This window comes from Schistocerca nitens, chromosome 1, assembly GCF_023898315.1.
Source record: "Schistocerca nitens isolate TAMUIC-IGC-003100 chromosome 1, iqSchNite1.1, whole genome shotgun sequence".
NCBI classification, from domain to species: domain Eukaryota; kingdom Metazoa; phylum Arthropoda; class Insecta; order Orthoptera; family Acrididae; genus Schistocerca; species Schistocerca nitens.
Window position 1 is genome coordinate 921,906,818 of NC_064614.1, and position 22,798 is coordinate 921,929,615.

General features: G+C 37.7%; 1 protein-coding gene across 5 annotated transcripts in view; it reads left to right on the forward strand.

Moving 5' to 3' along the window:
• Positions 1-22,798, forward strand: part of LOC126192472 (telomeric repeat-binding factor 2-interacting protein 1-like) — a 204,528-nt gene that overhangs the window by 114,214 nt on the left and 67,516 nt on the right. For all 5 annotated transcript variants that reach the window (XM_049932606.1, XM_049932609.1, XM_049932605.1 and 2 more), the window contains 3 exons: positions 3,434-3,529; positions 3,669-3,740; positions 17,529-17,624. In XM_049932606.1, the coding sequence (XP_049788563.1) occupies positions 3,434-3,529; positions 3,669-3,740; positions 17,529-17,624 (264 nt within the window). The remainder of the gene's footprint in view (positions 1-3,433; positions 3,530-3,668; positions 3,741-17,528; positions 17,625-22,798) is intronic.

Consider the following 22,798-nt stretch of genomic DNA (forward strand, 5'->3'; position numbering starts at 1 on the left):
AATAAAATGATTTTAATGTACATGGGTCCTTCCAGTTATTTGATGAAGTGCTGTAGATGAGTAACCAAAATGTAACACCTGCTGTGTGATACTAACATAAATGTTTTTGAAAACTGTTGTTTCAAATACATTTTTATAAAGACACTTTGAAATATGTGCGTTTTATAACATAGTTTATCTAAAAACAAAGATGATGTGACTTACCAAATGAAAGTGCTGGCGGGTCGACAGACACACAAACAAACACAAACATACACACAAAATTCAAGCTTTCGCAACAAACTGTTGCCTCATCAGGAAAGAGGGAAGGAGAGGGAAAGACGAAAGGATGTGGGTTTTAAGGGAGAGGGTAAACAGTCATTCCAATCCCGGGAGCGGAAAGACTTACCTTAGGGGGAAAAAAGGACGGGTATACAGTCGCACACACACACATATCCATCCACACATATACAGACACAAGCAGACATATTTAAAGACGATTAAAATGTATATTTTGTTTCCTGTAGCTGTAAAATATCGTTGGATACACTATACTATGGATGTTACAAGTCCATCTTCGGTGCTGTCACTGTCATTGTTTACTACTGTTGTGTAAATGTACATAAACATAAGTTTAAGTACTATAGTGCAACCAGTTTAATCTGTATAGAGTTGTCAGCCAACTTTAAATGCAATCTCTAATGCTGTCAGGCAGCTTTAAACATGTCATCATACTGGAATATGTACTTTATGGAACGTCAATGTAAATTTTTCCATATTATCTCAATTTGTTTCTTTTGCAGTGTATATTCTGATGATGCTCTTGTTAATTTGAAGAGTGTAACTGGTAAATAAAAAATACAAAGTGCATCTTGTGGCTGTTTTCAAACATTTATCTTTAGCAGTTGCTCAACCTGCAGGCAATGCCTGCTCTTGCATATTTTAGTGTTTGTGATGTAAGCTTTTCACTTATTGTCGTGAAATGCTCTACAAGGTAATGTCAAGAAGTTTCTGTAATTGTTTAAAAACAAAATACCTAATGTGTTTATATTTTTTGACTTTCCTACTGCATTCACATATCTGCACTAGTGCCAGTAGAGTTCCTGAAACTTCCCTGGAATCCTTTGTTACAAAGCTGTTTTCATGTGTTGTCCACCATGTCTTCAGAGTTAGCATTTTGTTGATACTGAAATTTTATTTTCAACTATGAGAACAGCTACAAATTGACATATGAATGTTTTACATGTGGGAGCAATGTTCGAGTGTAGTAATTACAATTCCTGGCTAGAAATGCTTAAGCATTAATGGTTGCTCTGCAGGGTTATTGTCATATAATAAAGTTAGGTAATGTTCCCATTTTTTCTGAATTTTCCTTCTGATAGCATGTCTAGCAAGTCTTCAGTGGAAGAGGACATTTATATGAAGTTCTTTAGTTGCAGTCTGGCCATTTGTGATGAACTCATAATAAATGATATCCACTTAGTACTTCAGTTTTTATTTTCACTTGCATGAAAGTTGCTACCCTTAAGGCAAAATCAAACATTGGAAAATCCAGGATGGAATGTAACAATATAATGAAAAGGAAAGTTGCTGTTCACCATATAGTGGAGATACTGAGTCGCAGAAAGGCGCAACAACAAAACTGTAGAAAAGTTAGCTTTTGGCAAATAATGCCTCCCAATCTTATACAAAAACAGATCTACTCTGCCTTATCTCTCCAGTCACCCAACAGTTCCCAAAGCCCCACCTTCTGGCCACAGAGGCTCATTCCCCTCATGACTCAGTACACCCAGGACTGGAGCAACTGAATAACATTCTCCACCAGGGTTTCGACTACCTCTTCTCGGGCCCAAAAATGAGAAATGTCCTTCCCACTATCCATCCTACCTCTTCCACAGTAGTTTTTTGCTGCTCACTGAACCTACACAATATCCTCGTCCATTCTACACAACCCCTGCTCCCAATCCCTTGCCTCATGGCTCATATCCCTGTAGTAGATTTAGATGCAAGACCTGTCCCATACATCCTCCCACCACCACCACCACCTACTACAGTCAGTCACAAACATCACCAATCCCATCAAAGGAAGGTCTACCATTGAAGCCAGTCATATGATCTACAAGCTAAGCTGCAACCACTGTGCTGTATTCTACATGGGCATGCCAGCCAGCAAGTTGTCTGTTCGCATGGATGGCCACTGACAAACTGTGGCTGAGCTCGCTGCCCAACACGATGTCCTTCATTTCAATGACTGCTTTGCAGCCTGTGACACTGGGATCCTTCCCACCAACACCATCTTTTCTGACTTGCGCAGGTGGGAACTCTCCCTGCAATATATCCTAGATTTCCGTAACTGTCTTGGCCCTACCCTATGTTAGTCATTGTTCTTACCCATCTAACCCCCTTCTCTGTGCTCTTTCCAGCACTACACAGTCCTCTGTTCCACCAATCCACCCAGTCTCTTTACTTCTCTCCTTTCCCGTTACACTCTCTCTCTCTCTCCCCTGCTCTCTGTGTAACCTCCCGACTGCACCCAGCTGCTCCGCTCTCGAACTCGTCCCTGCACACTCCCAACAGCACTTCACTGTCCCCCACCCCTATCCTGCTATCCCTCACCCTCCCCATCCCAGCCTCTCCCATAATTTGCTGTTGCTCGCAGTCTGGCTCCAACTGCCAGAGACTCTGTGTGTGTGTGTGTGTGTGTGTGTGTGTGTGTGCGCGCGCGCGCTCGTGTGCGCATGCATGTTGTCTATTTCTGACAAAAGCCTTGTTGGCCAAAAGCTAGCTTTCTGACAAACTTTTTGTTGTGCCTTTCTGTGACTCAGCATCTCTGCTATATGTTGAGTAGAGCAGTGGGACATAATAAACCAAAATTAGTGTCCATTCGTCATCTGCGTGATTTCATGGTAGCAATTGCAGCAGTCGTGAAAGTCAATGTGTGATCACACTTGGATGTCATCTTTAGTGCATTCGGACAAATCACAAAATGCTGGAACAGTTGTGATTTTTTTATTTTCTAATTTCCTTAGGCTTTTTCGATATTTAAAGAGTCTCGGATAGTGATTTCGATTGTAAGGCATGAAATTTGATTCACATACTATCATTAAAGGTAGTATTTATGCATAATTGGTTTTCAGTTTTGTTCTGTCATCAATGACTAAGACATCAGTTAATTAACCCATTGCAAATATAGAGCACTTTCTACAGCACGTATGCCGTTTCTTCGTAGGTGCCAATGCAAAAAGATGAAATTTCCATTGGTGATTGTCCAACTACCTTCTGCCTACCAATTCCAGGAACTTTTTGACTTCTGTCACATATAATCATTGTAAATATTATTGATAACTGAAATTGTTTTCCTGCTGAATTGCAATACATACTAGAATGTTACTTTCTGTTTTGTGTAATGAAATTGCATTTTGAAACTGTAAACCGTATTTCTCTTTACTACTAGTCCCTGTGGATCTTCTGTAAGTACTGATGCCAGCAGTCTTGAAAGGGGCTGTGGTCAGAGGCTCCCAGAGAAACGTAAACCATTCAGAATCATCAGGTATGGAAAGACTCTGCCCAGTAAGGTAAAAATAATTGCTACTTGAATTGTTAGTGAATAATGTTTCTCATATTTTTACCATTACTGTCTCTTTCTATCTGTGTTGAATTATCTGTGTCAAATTGTTGCCTTTTTCTAGATTCCGTGAATCTTCTGAAAGTGACAGTGACGGTTGTCCAGGAAATACAGGTCGGGTAAATAGATCTACCAGGTGTGTTAAAATTTTTATTGTCAACAGCAGTACTATTACTCCCGTGGGGTTTCCCTGTATTAATCACTGCACCTAAATTAATAAATAATATTCTACATGTGAAGGTGGGTTTGTGTATGTGTCATATATGCTGAAACATATGTCATGCTGTATTCATTACGTTCCTTATTCACTTTTAATATTATTTTTGACACAATTTAATATCTCTCTGTTCCCAATTTCTTGACTCCATAACTTAACCTATTGAAAATTATATTTTATGAACATAATTTGTATTAATTTTATTATGCTAATTATCTGATACTTGCCATAAGTTGCTACACAGTGACACTGCAGAAATCTGTGAGCAGCAACTTTGTCCGGAACTAGATCACTGTCAAATTGATTCTGAGTGATTTAATTTTGTATCAGTATTCAGTGTGTGTTAACAACCATCCAAGATAAGCTGATCATCAGCTAAGTTCATAATCAGCTTAGTACTGATTCAAGGGAGTAGGCAATATTGAAGGCACAGACTGAAGCTGTGAGGTACCAGATGTCCCTTGTACTACCTGCTAGTCATAAGAGGATCAACTCATGTGATATACTGCTGTCAGTGTCAGTAGTGGAGCTGTGCACTACTCATCGGTGTCGTCCTTCCAGCAGTATCAACAGTTTCCTCATCTGTGACCCGGTTGATATCTACCAAGGATACTAACCTCCCATCCACCCACCTGTCTCTCTCCTGCATCCTCTAACCGGCCTGTAGGATCAGAAATGTCTTGGGAAGTTGGAAAATATCTGGACTGTTGCCAAAGAGGACAACTTTCATTAATTTGCCCCAAAGGGGGGGTGGGGGGTGGGGGGGTGGGGGGCTGTCCCTATGCTATCCCCTCACGAAGAGATTTCTGTATGACAAGACTCACAGAACCATGCCAGGGTTGCCACAGGTTCTGGAAATCAGGGAATTTCAAGCATGTCAGGGAAATTTGGGGAAAAAAAAAAACACACTTGAAAAATCTCATTTTTGTCTCAGTAGATTAAATGGTTTGTTTACGGAGGTGTCATGCATCGTTACTGGCTGGGTGCAGCTAAGTACGTTCACCCTTTCCCTACTCCCCATTTCTATTGCTTCTCCCCTTCTTACCAGTCCTCTCAGCATGCAGCCAGTGCTGCCACCACTTCTTGCTGATAGCGTAGCATCTGCCGACGAGAGGCAGGGAGGCATAAGGAGTGGTTGCTTTGGATCTGATTCTTAGAGACTGTAGACACAGCAGCCAGAGATGGCGGTCATGTGATCATGAGTTGTATCTGAGTGATTGTGTGAATGTATGCATACTCTTGTTTTCTGACAAAAGCTATGGCTGAAAATTTAGTTGTGAGAGTGTGATTGTCATTTCTACACATGCCCGCCTGTAGGTCAGCAGTTGTCTTTAAGGGGAGTCACTACCTATCCTCATTATTATTAATCCTCAGAGTATTTTAACAAGTTATCTGTTGCATTGATTGATCACTGTGGTCTCATTTCATCAACATGCTGTCCACACAAGTGGATTTCTGTGACGGGCCAAAACTGCAGGCCATTTCTGTGGGTATCTGTAATGGATCAAGCCTGCCGATCTGAAGCCATTCGGTTTCCGCTAATTTGCAGCCTGTCGGATCTAGTCTCACTGATCTGCCCCTAGGCCTGGGTCTGTATATGTTGGTGTAATGCAGCGGATTTTCGTGGTTTACCCATGGACCCAGGGCTGTGGTGCTCCTCAGCAGGCCACAGGCCATGAGCGATGGATTACAGGAATTGTGACTGCCTCACTGCAAGTACGTTGTACAATGTGGCATTTTATAGTCATTTTATTTGCTCTAGTGCTTTTGGCTCTTCAAAAGTAGTTTGTATGTTAGAAAGTATGGGTGATAAGAAGGAGAAAATTGTGTCAGTTGCTGGGGTTTGTACGCTATATACTCATATATCACACAATACCTGTAAAATAACAGATATAACACAGTGGGTAATATTGGTGGTCACCTACACTGTTGGTTTACACAATTCTTCCCCACCTTTTACATTTCCTTCAAGAGGCCTACTTTTTTCTGAGGTTATTTCTGAAATCAGTGAAGGTATTTTAAATATGTCTTGAGACTCCAAAGAAATGCGTCATTTAGCACCAAATGTGTTTCATTTTACTAAAATAAAATAACATCGGTGGTCTTAATGAAGCACACATACCACTTGCCTTGCTTTCTGCATCTAAAGCAGTTCATTACAAAAGATGTTGATGTTAGTATTTAAGATTTTTGCCCACATCAGGAAACCCCATCTGCTAGCAAGTTTTTTTAGATATTTCCTCATTTGCACCTATTGTTTCTTGTTCTGTAACTGCAAAGACAGATTGTCAACTTATGGCATAACTTACCCTTGAGATCTCAAAATTTGAAAGGGAGAAATGGTAAAACTTGTCTGGAAATCAGGGAAATATCAGAGAATTTCACATGGGGAAACGCGTGGCAACCCTGCATGCTGACTGGGTCTGGCAGCACTGAGAGGGTGCAAAGGGCTGTTTAGGTCCAGATTCTACAACTGGCTGCACTCTGGGTTGATATTAGCTGGTTCAGTGACAAGGGGTCCATCTCCATCACACCCTGTTGTCATCGTGTAATTTAGTTGTGGAGACTGTAGTGGGTCATTCCATGTCAAAGGGACCAAATTGCTAGCAAACACTTGGTCATTTGCTTTAATATATGTATACAACATTTTATGGCAAAAATTAGGAATTTAGCCACACCTAAAAAATAGAGACAAGCCTCAAAAGTGGCTAAAAAATTTGCCTTACTATTTGAGAGCCAAGATTTGACTGACCATTGCTACTTTTTGTATGAATCAATCACACCAAAACTACAGGGGTTTATTCCTACCTATGATGTCTATATATGGATCAAATTGAATTAACGTTGGATGCCCAGATGAAAAGATACGCATGTGCGAAATGGGCTAAAATTTTCTGTATGCAAATTTTAGGGTATTGTTGAGGGGCAATATCACAACTGTGTCTTTTTGAATCCTTTTTTTTTTTTTCTTTCCCCCTCCTACTGCTGGAAAGAGCGTTCTTTAAGATTTCAAAGCTATGTTGTTTAATTTCTGGATCTTGCATTTTGATGAGTAAGAATACCTATCAAAAGTAGGGAAAATGGATTATCGATAAATAGAAAAAAAATCAATACAATTTGAAGTTATAAATCAAAATATGTGTAATTGTAGTGTCCTTTAATGGTATAAGATTTGGGACTGTGGTTTAGGAAATGTAACTATGCTAACAAGAAGTGTTTTTACACTATTTTACAGTATAGAATATAAATATAATAAAACTTCATAAAATGCTCTTAAGACTATAAAATCTCAAAGATAAAAAAGGAATGCTATGTTGATTTAGAATGTTTTAACCCTACAAGACTGTTTCTGTTGGCATTATAAAGTAGCAATAGTTTCTGAAAAACTCTCTCATCATAACAGTGATACATTGCTGAATCACCAGTTTCAATTGTTGCTTTCTTTATTGAAAATTTTCACAGTGGCAGTCTTCTGTGCGATGTTAGTTTGGTGTTGACATTGTACAATCTTAGTGTTGAATACTGAGTGTTTGAATAATCAGTGATCATCGTTGTAGTTGAAGATAAGCACTAAAACAATATCTTTTGATAACATAATTTGCATATTTTATATACAAACAAGACTGAATATGTTACAAGTAAATTATAAAAACTGTGAAATTTTAAGTGAAAGATTCATAGGCATCATCACGTGTAGCAGCATCTTACATTAAGCTTTAAACCAGTGTATTCATGAGCTTTCAAAGTTGCTTGTTATAGATTAATAAACTATGCTATGAAATGAACCAAGAGATCCTTGCACCCTGCTACTTTTGTGGATCAGATGGAGCTGAATGTCATAAGTCATCGCCATTGTATTATGGCAAAAATCAATTACAATCAGTTAAGGAAGCTTCTGTGATGTAGGTCTGGGCTTGATGCCTTGTTGATGACAAAATTTCAATTCCTGGAGAAGACTTGCTACATCCTATTTTGTTAAGAAAAACACGTAACCAAGAAGGCTTTAACACCAGTAGCCATTGCAATGTCTGATAGATTGAAGTTACTGACTAGTGAAGTTTTTAAAATTCGTCAGAAAATTTGTACCAAATGTAGACAAGAAATAGCCCAAAAAGAATAACCCCACCAGGATAAGCAAGAATCACCATCCTCTGAAGACATGGATGTTGTTGATGCTTGCTTTCATGCCAGTACTTCATTATCATCACTTGGAGAGTCGCCATTAAAGCTTAAACAGATCAGCAAAACGGATTCAAAGGGAAACATAAAGCACAAAGTTCCGAAAGCCCAAGGCAGCGTTACTAAGGTAATTGCCACAGCTGCTGGTGTGAGCCAAGTAGATATTGCTCAGATACAAATGGAAGAATGCCAAAAATGTAAAGATGTGGACATGTTAATTGAACTTAAGATGAAGCTTCAGACTTCAAGCAATTGCAGTAAAGTTCAAATTTTGACCCTGACCCCTAAGTGGCTGGACTCTTGAGAAAACAACTAAAGAATTTGCTGTTTCAACTAAAATGGTGAAGAAAACTAGGAAACTAAAGATGGAAGATGGGATTTTGGTAACACCTGCAAACCGAAAAGGGAAAAATCTCAGTGATAAAGTAAAACAAAATGTCCTCAGTTTTATGAAGATGAAGAGTTTTCTTATTTATGCCCAGGCAAAAAGGATTGTGTTGCAGAACCAGAAAAGTCTGCTTTTTTGTAACCTGAAATAAATGTCCATTGCTTATTGTAAGCAATATGGAAAACAACTGAGTTTCTCATTTTTGTGAGCTCAGGCCAAAATGGTGTACTACAGTTGGTGCTTTTGAATCACATTCAGTATGTGTATGTGTTATTCATCAAAATGTCAAATTAATTTTGGTTTCAGCAACATATATCCAAGATGACTACACAGACTTGACAAAAGAAACTGTATGCAGTTTGGAATCAAAAGACTGTATGGTGCAACATTGGGATTAAAGTCCAGGAAAAACTATGTGTATGTGTTGTTCATCAAAATGTCAAATTAGTTTTGGTTTCAGTAACATACATCCAAGATGACTACACAGACTTGATGAAAGAAACTGTATGCAGTTTGGAATCAAAAGACTGTATGGTGCAACATTGGGAGGAAAGTCCAGGAAAAACTCAACTGGAGGCTGTTCTTGAAGACACTTTTAAAGACAATGACCCTGAAGGAACAATCGAACACAAGCAATGGAGCCATACTGACAGACATTTTGGTAACATGTTAGAGTACTGTTGAACATTTCATGGAGGCAATTATTTTGAAAATTACCTGTTGAAGACGCCACACCTTAAACAGCAAAAAGTTAATCTTGCAGAAAATGAATTAATTATATTGATGGAATTTGCTGAGAATTATTCATTTGTTGCTCAAGATGCTGTGCAAGGATTTCATTGGGAGAATTGTCAGGCCACATTACATCCATTTGTTGTCTATTTTGTGGCAAAAAATGTCAGAGTATTAGTATTTGTATATCAGCGACTGTCTCGCTCGTGATACAGTTACTGTCCATGCCTTTCAAATAAAGTTAATAGCGCATTTAAAGACAAAGATTGAAAACATTAAAAACATTTAATACTTTAATGATGGTTTAGTTGTTCAATATAATATCTTCAAAAATTTTGTCAGTTTATGGCTGCATGAACAAGCCATGGTAAATCACCTTGTGATGGTATTGGGGAAGACTAGCAGTCCATTCCAGTCTGCAGAGGCCCCCCGTAAATAACAAAATATTGACTCCATTTGATTTGTTCAAAATGTGTGATAACAGTACTCCAGCTGTAAAGTTTTTATGTACCAAAAGAAGACATTGAAAAAATTCAGCCTGATCAAGAAAAAGGTTTGCCAGAGGACATACAATTTCTGGAACGAGAGTAAATTATCAATTTAAGCCAGTTAATTATAATCAGCTCAGAGTAAGCGAGGTTCCAATGATGCTGCAGCATTCCTAGTTAATTCCTTTGAAGCAGATGAAGAAATTCAAGAAAACTTAATTGCAAGTTTACAACCTGGACAGTATGTTGCATATATGTTGGTGGGTTGGAAACATGTGTAAAGTTTCACATGAACAACAAGATTTCCTCATCAGCTTTATGACCCACATGGTGGTGCTTGTTCCTTCCATTGACCAATTGTTAAAGACACCTGCTGAATTCTTGAGCAACATATTTTCATGACTTTAGACACACCATCAACATCACCATCAGGAAGACAATACATTTATCCACAATCTGTCCTTGACACAGCTGTAGAACTTTTTAACCAAAAATGGGGCTGACTTCAGTATTTTTTGTTTTGCAAATTCTCTGTGCTGTGCAATTTTTATGGCTTTTGTTAAATTAATGTTTGAAACTGGTTATATACTCGATTTAAAAAAAAATTAATGACATTTGACCTCAATGGGACGTCTCTGCCACCCTTGTCACTCAGTGATGGTGCAAGGAATCCATCCTTGAGTGTGGCCAAATGTGAGCACACAGATCCAGGAGCTAATGTGGAAGAGTGATCTTTCTTGGACTGCTGTTGATAGAGTGTACGGATTTGGTGCAGCCACCTTTGCTGGCATATGTGTGGGATTTTTGTTGGGCTCAGGTCATGAACATGGTTGGAAGAATGTATCAGTATGTGCCCAAAAACTATTCAGCACTATGTCATTAATTCCTTGATGTATGCCTTGAATGTCCTTACCAACCATTTAACATTGAAATTGGGAGCAAGGTGAAAAAGTGCACTGTCAAGATGTTGTGTTGATTTCTGCAACAAAAAGACTTGAATACTGAGGAAATGAATTGTGAGTCATTGTCAAAAATGATGGTGCAAGCTATGTCCTTGATGGCAAATATGGTGCCAGTGTCAAGAATTTGTTTTAGCTGTGACAGAAGTCAAGAAGGTGACATGTGGATGTTGAAAACACACCCACATCTAAGATCTTTGTGGTTCCAAGCAGTGACACCTGTAGTAGATGTTTATTTGTTCAAAGAGGTCCTCTGATGAAGGTCATTGTTGGTTGTGCTGTGAAAGAGTACACACAAATTATTTGTTCTGTGTCTGCTTCAATAACTGGCCAGCGTGTATAGCTGTGGACAAGGTCTGTCATTTGTTACACTTCCCAATGTGAGTGATGCAGCAGCTGGAGGATTTGTGGAAAGAGGATTTGAAGAATGGGCTGCCCATCTCCAACAGGGGAATGCCCTTTGGCACTTTGTATTGGTGATGCTCTGCAGTGAAGGTGTCAATTGCAGTAGGGTTGGCACTTGGTAGCCATTCAGACCAGTCTTGTAAAAAATATCTGAGAATACCTCTCAGTAGAAAGTTTGTGGAAGTGACAAGAGCAACTTCATGTGATAATATAAAGTTATTTTAACATGTGTTGCAAAATTAACATTAAGTTGAAAACATACAGTTTCATGTGTGTCAGAGTCATCATCAGGACCAACAAAAAGATGAAATAAGCTGTTAGCATTTGCTCACTGCAATCTGGTTTGGTATTGTAAGGAGTAATGAAAATTAGTAAGATAGGATGCCCATCATCGGAGTGACTGTGAAGTTTTCTCAGTATGGTGGCCTCATTGGTAGAAAAACAAGTAAAATTTTGTACCAATAAAAAAAGAAAAAAGGTTCCAGATCCCAGAAATGTTTATAGATACCTCTTTATGCATAAATAATCTAGTTGAGCTGTTGCGAGGTTACTGTTCCAGTTGATTTTTCTGATCCATCTGGATTCTTATGTGAACTACTGTGCCACTTCCTTGTTATGATGCATTGGTTGCAAATGCAAGACACCTAGCAGACATCAAAGTAGTAAGGCAGGGGCAGATTTACACTGAAGCACCAAAGAAACTGGTATAAGCATCCATATTCAAATACAGGGATATGTAAACAGGAAGTGCCAAGGAAACTGGTATAGGCATGCATATTCAAATACGGAGATATGTAAACAGGAAGAATATGGCTCTACAATTGGCAACACCTACATAAGACGACAAGTGTCAGACGTAGTTGTTGGATCGGTTACTGCTGCTACAATGGCAGGTTATCAAGATTTAAGTGAGTTTGAATGTGATGTTTTAGTTGGCGCACAGGCGATGGGAGACAGCATCTCCGAGGTAGTGATAATGCGGGGATTTTCCCGTACAACCATTTCACGAGTGTACCATGAATATCAGGAATCCAGTATAACATCAAATTTCCGACATCGCTGTGGCCAGAAAAAGATCCTGGAAGAATGCGACCATCAACGACTGAAGAGAATCGTTCAACATGACAGAAGTGCAACCTTTCTGCAAATGGTTGCAGATTTCAATGCTGGACCATCAACAAGGTTCAGCGTGTAAACCATTCCACAAAACATAATTGATATGGGCTTTGGGAGCCGAAGGCCCACTCATGTATCCTTGATGACTGCACAACACAAAGCTTTACGCCTTGCCTGGACTGTTGACGACTGGAAAATGTTGCCTGGTCAGATGAGTCTCATTTCAAATTGTATTGAGATGTACATGTACAGGTGTGGAGACAATCTCATGAATCCATGGATCTTGCATGTCAGCAGGATACTGTTCTAGCTGGTGGAGGTCCTGTAATGGTGTGGGCCATGTGCAGTTGGAGTGATGTGGGACCCCTGATGTGTCTAGATACGACTCTGACAGGTGACATGTACGTAAGCAACCTGTCTGATCACCTGCATTCATTCATGCCCGTTGTGCATTCCGACAGACTTGGGCAATTCCAGCAGGCCAATGTGACACCACACATGTACAGAATTGCTAGAGAGTGGCTCCAGGAAGACTTCTGAGTTTAAACACTTCCGCTGGCCACCGAACGCCCCAGACGTGAACATTATTGAGCATGTCTGGGGTGCCTTTCAGTGTGCTGTTCAGAAGAAGTCTCCACCCTCTTGTACTCTTACAGATTTATGGACAGCCCTCTAGGATTCATGGTGTCAATTCCCTCCAGCACTAGTTCAGACATTAGTCGAGTCCATGCCACGTCACGTTGTGGCACTTCTGCATGCTCGCGGGGGCCCTACGCGATTTAGGCAGGTGTACCAGTTTCTTTGGTTCTTCAGTGTAAGATGTGATTTTGGAGTGAGAATTACTTTCTGAGATGCTTGGTTATGTTTGAATATAGCTTCTTTTTTCCTTAATTGGTTCAGAGGGTGACAAATATGGGCCGCATTGTAGATAAATTGCACTGAATCCATACATATTATAAAAGTGTATGTGTGTATGCGTATGTATGTAGTTTCAGATCTCCTCCTGAACCACTGGATTGATTTCAGCTAGACTTACCACTGTGGTGGTAAGAAACACCTACATCTCAAAGGGGTGGAGGATAAAGGTAAACAGAAGCGTAGCTCACAGTGTGCAGATAATCAGACTATATTCATCCAGTATTTGAGAATGTGAACACTTACTGCCTTGCAACCAATTTTACACATAATTTCAAAGTTTTACAAGGGTTTTTCTTGCCCAACTCACCCCCCCCCCCTCCTCCTCCCCTTACAAATTGATGAAAGGAAAACAGTTTGCCACTTACAACATTTTCACTGGCTTAACCTTTGAACTTAACACGTCTTTACTAATAACACTATACACAACACATTTTGCAGATAGTATTCACATATACCATTGAATAAATCTGCAAAAATATATCATTGTATGGCACATAGTTCAGAAGGTATGACATCATAAATACTGAGATGCATTAAAAACTGCTGCATGATACATGGTGCTTTAATTCATAACTTCTTTATACACTTTTGCGTCCAGTGTCCACATATAAGACTTGATATACATGCAAAATTATATCTTTGTGCAACATGCAATTAAGGAGATGTGACCTCATAAACATTGAGCTGTGTGAAAGTGAAACTACAGGGACGTGAAATATGTACGAATATATGCAAATGTGTTAAATAAACATGACATGTGCATATGCAGGCAAAGTTGTGGATTAAAAACTCCTTCTAAACCTCTGGATCTATTTCAGCCAAACTTGGTACACATACTACTTACCATCTGGAAAGAAACACTGTGGAGCTAAGTACTTTGTTTCTCTCATAAGTAGCTGTGAGGAGTGAGCCTGAGGATAAGAGTTCTTGCATCATTTCAGTAAATAATTTACTCTTGATGGCACCTTCACAAACACGTTTTTCAAATAGAAAATTAAGGCATTTACTTATGGAAAATTTACTCAAATTTTCTGAGCCAACTGGTGAAGACCATGTGCTTAATACGTTGCATGAACTTCTGTAGGATAAAATACCTGCAAAGCTTTATCAACCTTAATCATGTAAGCTGCTGCATCTGTAACCATCACCAAGAGAGTTTCTTCATTTTCTTTAGGAGGCCACAAAACACGTAATGCATCACAAACAATCCTAGCAGCTGTTGAATGTTTTGTTTCTTCCATTATCCTGGAGACAATGAGATGTGGTGTTCTTGGTTTAGATTCCGTCATTTTTCACATATGACATTGGCAATAAATTTCCCACATGATTCAGACAACCGCAAGTTTGAGTCACCGATATCATCTCTTATGTCTAGTATTACCAAAAAATAATTATTTTTGTGGGGAGGGGGAGGGGGAGCAAGGACAAGTTTAAAAAAAATGTAAAAAATGTGTTTCTTTATCATAAAGTAACTAGATCAAACCGTGTGGAATTGTGGGCCATACAGTATTTTATGTTTCCATTTGAAAATATTTTTGTATGAAAAGGGGGGAGGGGGTAGTTGACACACAAACTAGTTTCATTAAATACATTTTTGAATTTAACTCTTCATAAACTTTGCCAAGGTAGTTTTTCCTTAATGTCGATTCATCAGGATCTTTTCATTCGCAATATTTTTCAAGGAGCATTCAAAATTCTACATTATTTAAATTTTTGAAAGAAATGTCAGAAACTAACATTTTGCAGATACCTCTTGAAAAATTTTCATTGCCATAATTTCCACTTCTGCTTGTAGAAAATGCTACAGGTAAGGTAGTTTGGATCTTGGAGACACTTGGGTGTTATTGACAGCATTTCTGTGAACATGTGTTTGTAAATGTTGTGTAATCTGGAATTTTTTGTTGCAAAGCACCTATAACCATAGTATAAAAATAATGCGAGTTTATTTAGTTAATTAAAAACATCCCTCACTAACTCAAAAATCACATTGATTTTTAAAATATTCTGAAAGTACAAAAATAAGATTGACATATTTTTTCACAGTACTTGGCACAGTACTATATTTCCATCAATCCACTGATGAAATAAATAAGCTTTACTGCTTGGCATTGTAGTATTCTGTCTCCTCAGCATTGTAGTATTTTGTCTTCTCCTGCTCTTACTCCAGAAGTTATGAGTAACAGCACATTTGTTGCAAATTTAATATAACTGGAAATGCCACTTTTTAATTTTCTTGGAAATGTAATTGTTCCAGGTGACAGCTTTGTTTGTAACATAATACAAACCGTATCAAGTTTCATGATGTGATGGCTGCACCTTACTTTAAAGATTTTCCACTTGATTACTGAACATTCTTTAATATTTATGGACTATTCCGTTGGGCTTGGAGGAACATAGACATATTATCTCAAATAACAAGTATCAACACTCCACAATAAACATTAATGCTTTGTATTCAAGTTACTAATAAGAACATTGTATAGTTTACATTAAGCTGTTGAGCAGCATATTTTTTTATACTAGATCAGCAACTGCACATTGTTGAAAGCTATGTTCTCATTTTTCAGTGACAATTTATGGAATTAGAAATGTGATATGTAACAGTCTTTCTGCACAAAAGGAAAAATTTGCTCAGGTCTTTCTCTTCGTCTTCTTCTTCTTCTTCTTCTTCTTCTTCTTCTTCTTCTTCTTTTATCATGGTGAAACATTTCTATTTCAAAAATCATTGCTGAAAAAGTAAAATATATGCACAAATATGCACAAATTAGTTAAATGTGCACCAACCCATCATATATGCATTTACATACACTGTAAAACTTCCATAATAAATTCCTTACAACATTGAATAAATTTATTCCTTACATACATATGTTTAACTATCAAGGAATAAAACATGTAAATATGCAAAAATTCAAGTTGTACTGATCACCAACAGAGTCCATGAAGGATGGATTACTGATGTACTGAGCAGATAATGTTGAATGTATAGTCATAAAAACAGCACTGTAGCCTTGATGTATTACAATGTCCTTTTTTTGGAGCTAGTCATAAAAAGATCAGCTCAAGTGACACATTGGCACAGACCTGTACTGACAGTCAGTGATTGAGGAAGTAGATAGTAAGGCAATTTTACACAATATGAATGTGATACTGTTTGCAATGTATTGCAACTCATTAAGAATAGTGCTCATAAAAACCAGCCTAAAAATTTTAAAACATTGCTTCATGTTTTGCTGGTGCTGTGCTTTATTTGTGAGTGGCTCGAAATTAATTCTGAGTGAAGACCATAGACTTAACGAGGAATCTAGATCTTTTAGCACACCAAATAAGAAGCACTCCGGGAAGAAACTGAAAATAAAAAATGTTGACACGCACAAAATAAACCCAACATTGAGAACATTGCTTCAAGTTTTAAAACAGAAGATACAATTTTTGGGAAGCAGTTGAGTTGTGTATAAAATGATAGGTAACTTCGGGTTTGGATGGAAGAAAAAGGCAAATAAGTGGAAATTATCAGCAGAAAAGTAGTCATCTGCAAAAAAGATTGCAGTACGTACAAGCAATTCAGAAATAATAACCGACATATTACATGTGTGCTTGAGATTTAGTTGTTCTCATTGCACACCACAGATCGTTCTTGAAGAGAAATCTAAGAACAAAGATTTGTCTGCACCACTTTCTAAGAGGGAGGGAGCTATTATTGAGTTTGATGCTGGTGTTTGTAAGTTCATACTAAACAAATTATTAGTATATAAGTTTGGGATGAAATTTTTTAATCATCACAATAGCATGAACTTTGAAAAGTGCATGAATGCCTCAAAGCAAATTAATCCCAAATCTCTCATTGTTTTCATATGTATGGAACAGCTCCATCCAGAGGCCGTGGTGGGCCCATTGATACCGACCAACCATTGTGTCATCCTCTGCCAGAGACATCACTGGATGTTGTATGGGGGGGGGGGGGGGGAGTCAGTACACTGCTCTCTCTGCTGTTTCTCTTCTTTCTTAAATATTCTTTCACTGTAACTAATATTAAATAAGAAATTCTAAGAAATGAATTCCAATTGATATATAATAAGTAAAGATGACTGGACTTCTCATTGAATTCATATACGTAAATGCAAAGGGGATTATGTTTTAATCAATGAAACTGTTGACATGGATAATCCCTTATTAATTTATGGACTAACGTTAGTAATTACAGTAAGAGTAACATGACAGAAGCAATGATGATGGAAGTAATACAGTAATACAAGAGACAACAATATGACATTCCAGCTGTAATGTTACCATGTGTGAAAGTCACCCACTTTAATTACTCAGTGCTCAAATATATTTAAGATGGGTAATAGCAGTCATGTGCAACCTCTCTATCAAGTGTATTTCTCCATACAACGCTGCACCCTCCTACTGAAATTATATGTTTCCTTATCTGTGTTACAATCTGTATGTATTGAGGATAGCAACAATGTGTGATAAATTTCTGGTATAAATATTAATTCAAATCTGTAATTCCATATAGCTCACGGGTACTTCATGAGAACGAAGGTGGCAGATGTCCCGGGAAACAGGATGACCTGCAGCACCTAGAGAAAAACAAAGCACATACCATACAAAGGTTAGTTGACACTTGCCATTGTAAAACTCTCCTAGTGCTAACAAGTTTTAAAAAAAACATTGATAATTTTCCCTCATTTACTTCTGCTTATCAGTTAGTCTTAAATTTCCAAGAAATCTTGTGATTGAAGACATTGAATAGCGGTTAGGCACATAACTGAGAATTGGAATTAGCTAATTCAGCTTATCAACCTGCTTCCAACTCTTTACCACATAAATCACATTTGTGGCAAGGACCTAGGTACAAAGACTTAGCCCATATACTCAGCATTTACAAGATGTGTCAGTTCTCTCACTGGCATATTCCACCCCATCACTGACAAAACCATCTATAAAAGCACCCACTTTGTATACCGGCTTGCTGCAACTATAGCTCGCGCAGAATATGGTGGCCGATGCACAGTGACCAATTTTCATCCAAAGTGCTGGGCAAGTGCATTAATTTGTTTGGAAGGGGAGGCCGATAAGTGTTTTCCACCTTGCAGCTGCTCAGTGAAGGCAGAATTGAGGTGTGCACCCTGCAAACTTTTTCAAACGATCTTAAGAAAACTCTTTGGTAAAAAAAATTCATTTTTGCTTTACTTATAGCTTTATATGTTAGTTTCGTGATGATGTGCCCGTCATTTCATTAATGGTCATAGTTATTGTGATATTCATGTGAAAGTAAGACTCAGCACAAAATTAGGAAAAGTGTGCTGTGAAAAATAAAGGTCACTTTGATTTTGCGTTTGGTGCTTATTTTATAATATGTTGTTGCATATGAAATGTTCCTAAAATACTGAATTTATCTTTGGGCTTGGGTAGAGGTATGTATCTGTCACCAATCTCGACAAAATTGATGTGATGTAGCACACTCATTTGCAATCACGCTGCACCAGCAATAAAACTAGAGTGAAATATGCACGACATTCCTCATATTACATAAATGGTTTCAGATATCGAAATGAGACTTAGGCAAATGAGAGCACGCAAAGAGGAGAGTTTCTTACTATATCGTTATTATGTAAAATTTCATTATCTACTGTGTTATTCCAATAACTACAGACTTTTTTGGTGAAAGAATGTAATTTTTAAGAGCAATCAATAGCTAGTGAAACAAGAAATACTACGGGTTTTAGAACAACATATGTGAAGACATTACACTTTTTTTGTACCGAGGATGTGCCTCTTCATAAGCTGCTGACTTCACTTTTCTTCAGTTCCTCACTTAATAAACTCAATAAACCACTGTCACAATACCGGAGAAGGAAAGTTGCTACTCACCATATAGCGGAGATGCACACAGTGTGGGCTCAGCTCACTGAGACTGCAGATGTGTGTGCAAGTTGTGTTTATGTGAGTGTGTGTGTGTGCGTGTGTGTATGTGTGTCTACTGCTGACAAAGGCCTTAATGGCCGAAACCTTTAAGTGTGTGAATCTTTTTATTGTGCCATTCGCGACTCAGCATCTCCGCTATATGGTGAGTAGCAACTTTCCTTCTCTGGTATTGTCACATTCCATCCTGGATTTTCCATTGTTTGATTTAATAAACAACTGTTTCAGAATTTTCTTGCAATTGTATCTTCACAACATGCTAGTGAAGTGAGACACTGTAAACTTCACTCACATTCTCAGCCCATAAAGTTTCACTTTGTTTCCTCTACTTCTGGGTGCTTCACATTATTTGTTAGACAGTGTATCTTGGTGATATGGAATCACCTTGCCTGACCCCTTTGTTAAATTCTGCATGTCTCACTATTGTGATGCAATATAATAGAAACTGTAGCATTAATTTGCGTATTTTTCAGTTACTAGCATAGCTTACTTGTGGTGTTTCTCAAGAAATGTGAGTACCAATTATGTTCAGGTTGAATCAAAAGTTTTCAAAAATTTATGAAGCCTGGTCAGTGGAGTAAATCATGCTCATTGCTTGACAGCAATAACTTTATTACAACTTATAAATAGTACACTGTACTATATTGGCTTCTAAAGCTATCTTCTTCCTATGTTTGATTAAGATCTTATGCTACTTCTGTATGTTGAATAATAGTTTGACATTTAGCATTTCCATTCTGTATTTCTTTTGCCCCAGCTTTAATCACTAGCATTTTCTGAAATCTCATTACTTCATGACTATCTATGTTTTTCATTCATCTCATGATATATACAGACATTTAAAGTACTCTTAGAATGATCGTTTAGTTTTCTCATCTTCTCTTCAGGTATTAGGCAGAAGTTGCCTGTTACGGTACCCATCTCTGTTGTGGTCTTCCTCTGTCTCTTCTCCCATGGCACTTATAATTTCTTGCCTTTAAGAGAAGTCTCTCACTCTCCATTCTTTGTAGATGTTCGTTCTGTTTTCTTCTGTAATCTCAAATTCAATCATTGAGGCTAAAGGTTTGTAGTTCTTCTCTAGTATCTTGATACCTTAGCCTGTCTTCTCCTATGCAACCTTTAACACCTCTAAGGAATTTCATTTCTTGTGCCTGAATCCGGCTTTCTTGCTTCTTGGTAATCACCGATGTCTCACTTCCATAGAGCAATGTGGGAACTGCAACAGTTTTGTAGAATTTAATTTGATTGTCTTTCCCGGTTTTGTTTTTTATGTTCGTGATGATTGTAACACATACCCGATTGAATTTACTAAGCTTAATTTCAATATCTCTGCTGTAGCCATATGTCATTTCACATTCGAGGTAACTGAAATGGTTTACTTGCTCTAAAATCTTCTGGTCTATCACTATTTTGGTTCTGATTGGTTCTTTCCCCATGAAGGCAATTGTCTTAGTTTTTTCTTTTGGAATTTTCATGTTAAATTTTGCACTTATTTGTTTTAGCAAGTAGATTCCTTTCTGAAGGTAATCTTCCTTATCTGCTAGGATCACTGCATCATTAGCATATAGTAAATTATTTAAAATAATGTTCCTGTCTAGGTAGTTGCCTTTCTGAAATTCTGATTTCCATAAATGTATTATTTCATTAATGTAGATGTTGAACAAAGTTGGAGAGATGCAGCAGCCTTGCCATACCTCTTTGTTAGCTGGAACCTCATTAGTTGTTTTACCATTGAGATCTAGAGTGATATTTGTATCTTGATGTAAAATTTTTGTTGCATTTACTAGATGCTTTGGATATCCACGATTCGTCAATATTCACAAAGTTTCTGTCTGTTGACGTCAAAAGCTTTTTAAAAACCAATAAAAGTAATGTGTGTTTCTTTATTATACTCTCTCCATTTTTCTACTATTTGCTGTAGGATAAAAACTGCATCTATTGTGGAGTGTCCTTTCCTAAAACCCATTTGTTGCTCATGCAGTACTGCTTGTGCTATGTTTTTAAGTCTTGGATTTAAAAACTCAGCATACACCTTGTATGCTGAGTCCAGTAAACTTATTCCTCTGTAATTACTGCATAGGCTTTTAGCTCCTTTTTTTAAAAATTGATATTACTCTAGCTGTTTTCCAGTCTTTGGGAATACTATTTGTCTTCTTCTTCTTCTTCCAACATTCGTTGAAGAGATGTAGCAGCCGTTAGTGTAGCATCATTCCTCCATATTTTAATAATTCAGCATTAATGCCATCTTTTCCTGTTGCTTTTCTGTTCTTAAGTGTTGTTAGTGCAGATGTTAATTTGTCAGACTGTATTTCATCTAATCCTTTTTCGTCTAGTTGGTCAATTTCAGTTTCTTGTGCTGTACGATCATACCACAATTGGCTGTAATGTTCTTCTTCAGTACTTCAGTGTTCTTTTTCAATACTACTTATTTGTATCTTCTCTTTCTGTTGTGTTTAAGGTTTTCAAAACCTAATATGCCATTTGTTGTCTTCCGTGGATATCATGTTCGATATTAGAAATAAACCTATCCTAGTGCTCCTGATGTGCTTTCCTTACTATGCATTTAGTGTTATTTCTTTTCTCCTTATAGTATTGTTTGTTCTCAATAGTGGGGCTGCTTAAGTGTTTTATATATGTATCCTGTTTTTCTTTGACAGCTTTCATTATATCCTAATTCCAAATTTTTAGGCCTTTTCTTTTCTGTATTCTTTTCTTTTTACTGAGAGCTTCTCCTGCTACTCTGCATGCAGTATTCTTCAGAGTTTGCCATTCTTCTTCTATATTGTCTTTAGTTTGTTAGTTTGCTAGTTCTTCATTTAATCTCCTTTGGTACAGGTGTCTGATACTGCCCTCTTCAAGCAAGTACACCTTATGAACACTTTAATCTTGTTTGTTTGTTACTTGTTTGGGTATCTCCTTCCATTTTGTAAAAAGATCTATTCTGGAGATTAGTACAAAATGATCTGATCCTATATCTTGTCCTCTATAAACTCTTGTATCCCTTACGTGGCCTGCTAGCTTATCATTTACTAAGATGTAGTCAATTATTGATCCAAGACCTCTGCTGGCCCAAGTATACCTGTGTATATCCTTTTTCCTTAAAAAAGTGAATTTGTGATTTTTAAATTGTTGCAAGTTTTCCCTCTTTTGTTATTTTCTGTGTCATTTGTCATATTAACTAATGATATTATGTTAATTAATAAGCTTATGTTTGATAGATACTCTTAATGTTTTCAGTCACGTCTCTTACCAAATTACCATCGTAACATCTCATATCCCTCAAAGAAATTTCTGAATAGTTTTGTTTAATTCAACGTACCTGTCATGGTCCTGTTATCATATGCTCAAAATTCTCTTGTCCTCTAATGTGACAATATGAGATTGCCACTGTGAAATGGAAATAAAATCCTGTTGTGTCTTGTCATATCAGTGCCGTCCTTTTTTTCCCATCCATCACTATCTTTAGTGCAGTTAGTTTGTTTCTCAACATGTCTGTAATATGAAATTACAATGAAATCCAGACCTATAGCTTCTTACAGCCATTAATAAATATCAATGGGGACAGTTTAAAATGTAAGCCCCAACCGGGACTTGAACCCAGGATCTCCTGCTTATGTGGCAGCCAGTCTATGTGGCTGAGCCATCGAGGACACAGAGGATAATGCTGCGACTGCAGGGGCTTATCTCTAGCACGCTCCCCGTGAGACTCACACTGACAACTTACTGTCCACACACTACTTCTGTAGTGCCCCTGTCCACTATACTCTTTACTCGTGGCAGTCAATCTATCGATTTCCGTAGGAATTCGCACAATGTGAGTGCATCCGCACTGAAGAAGATCATTGGCCAGTATGCCTTATT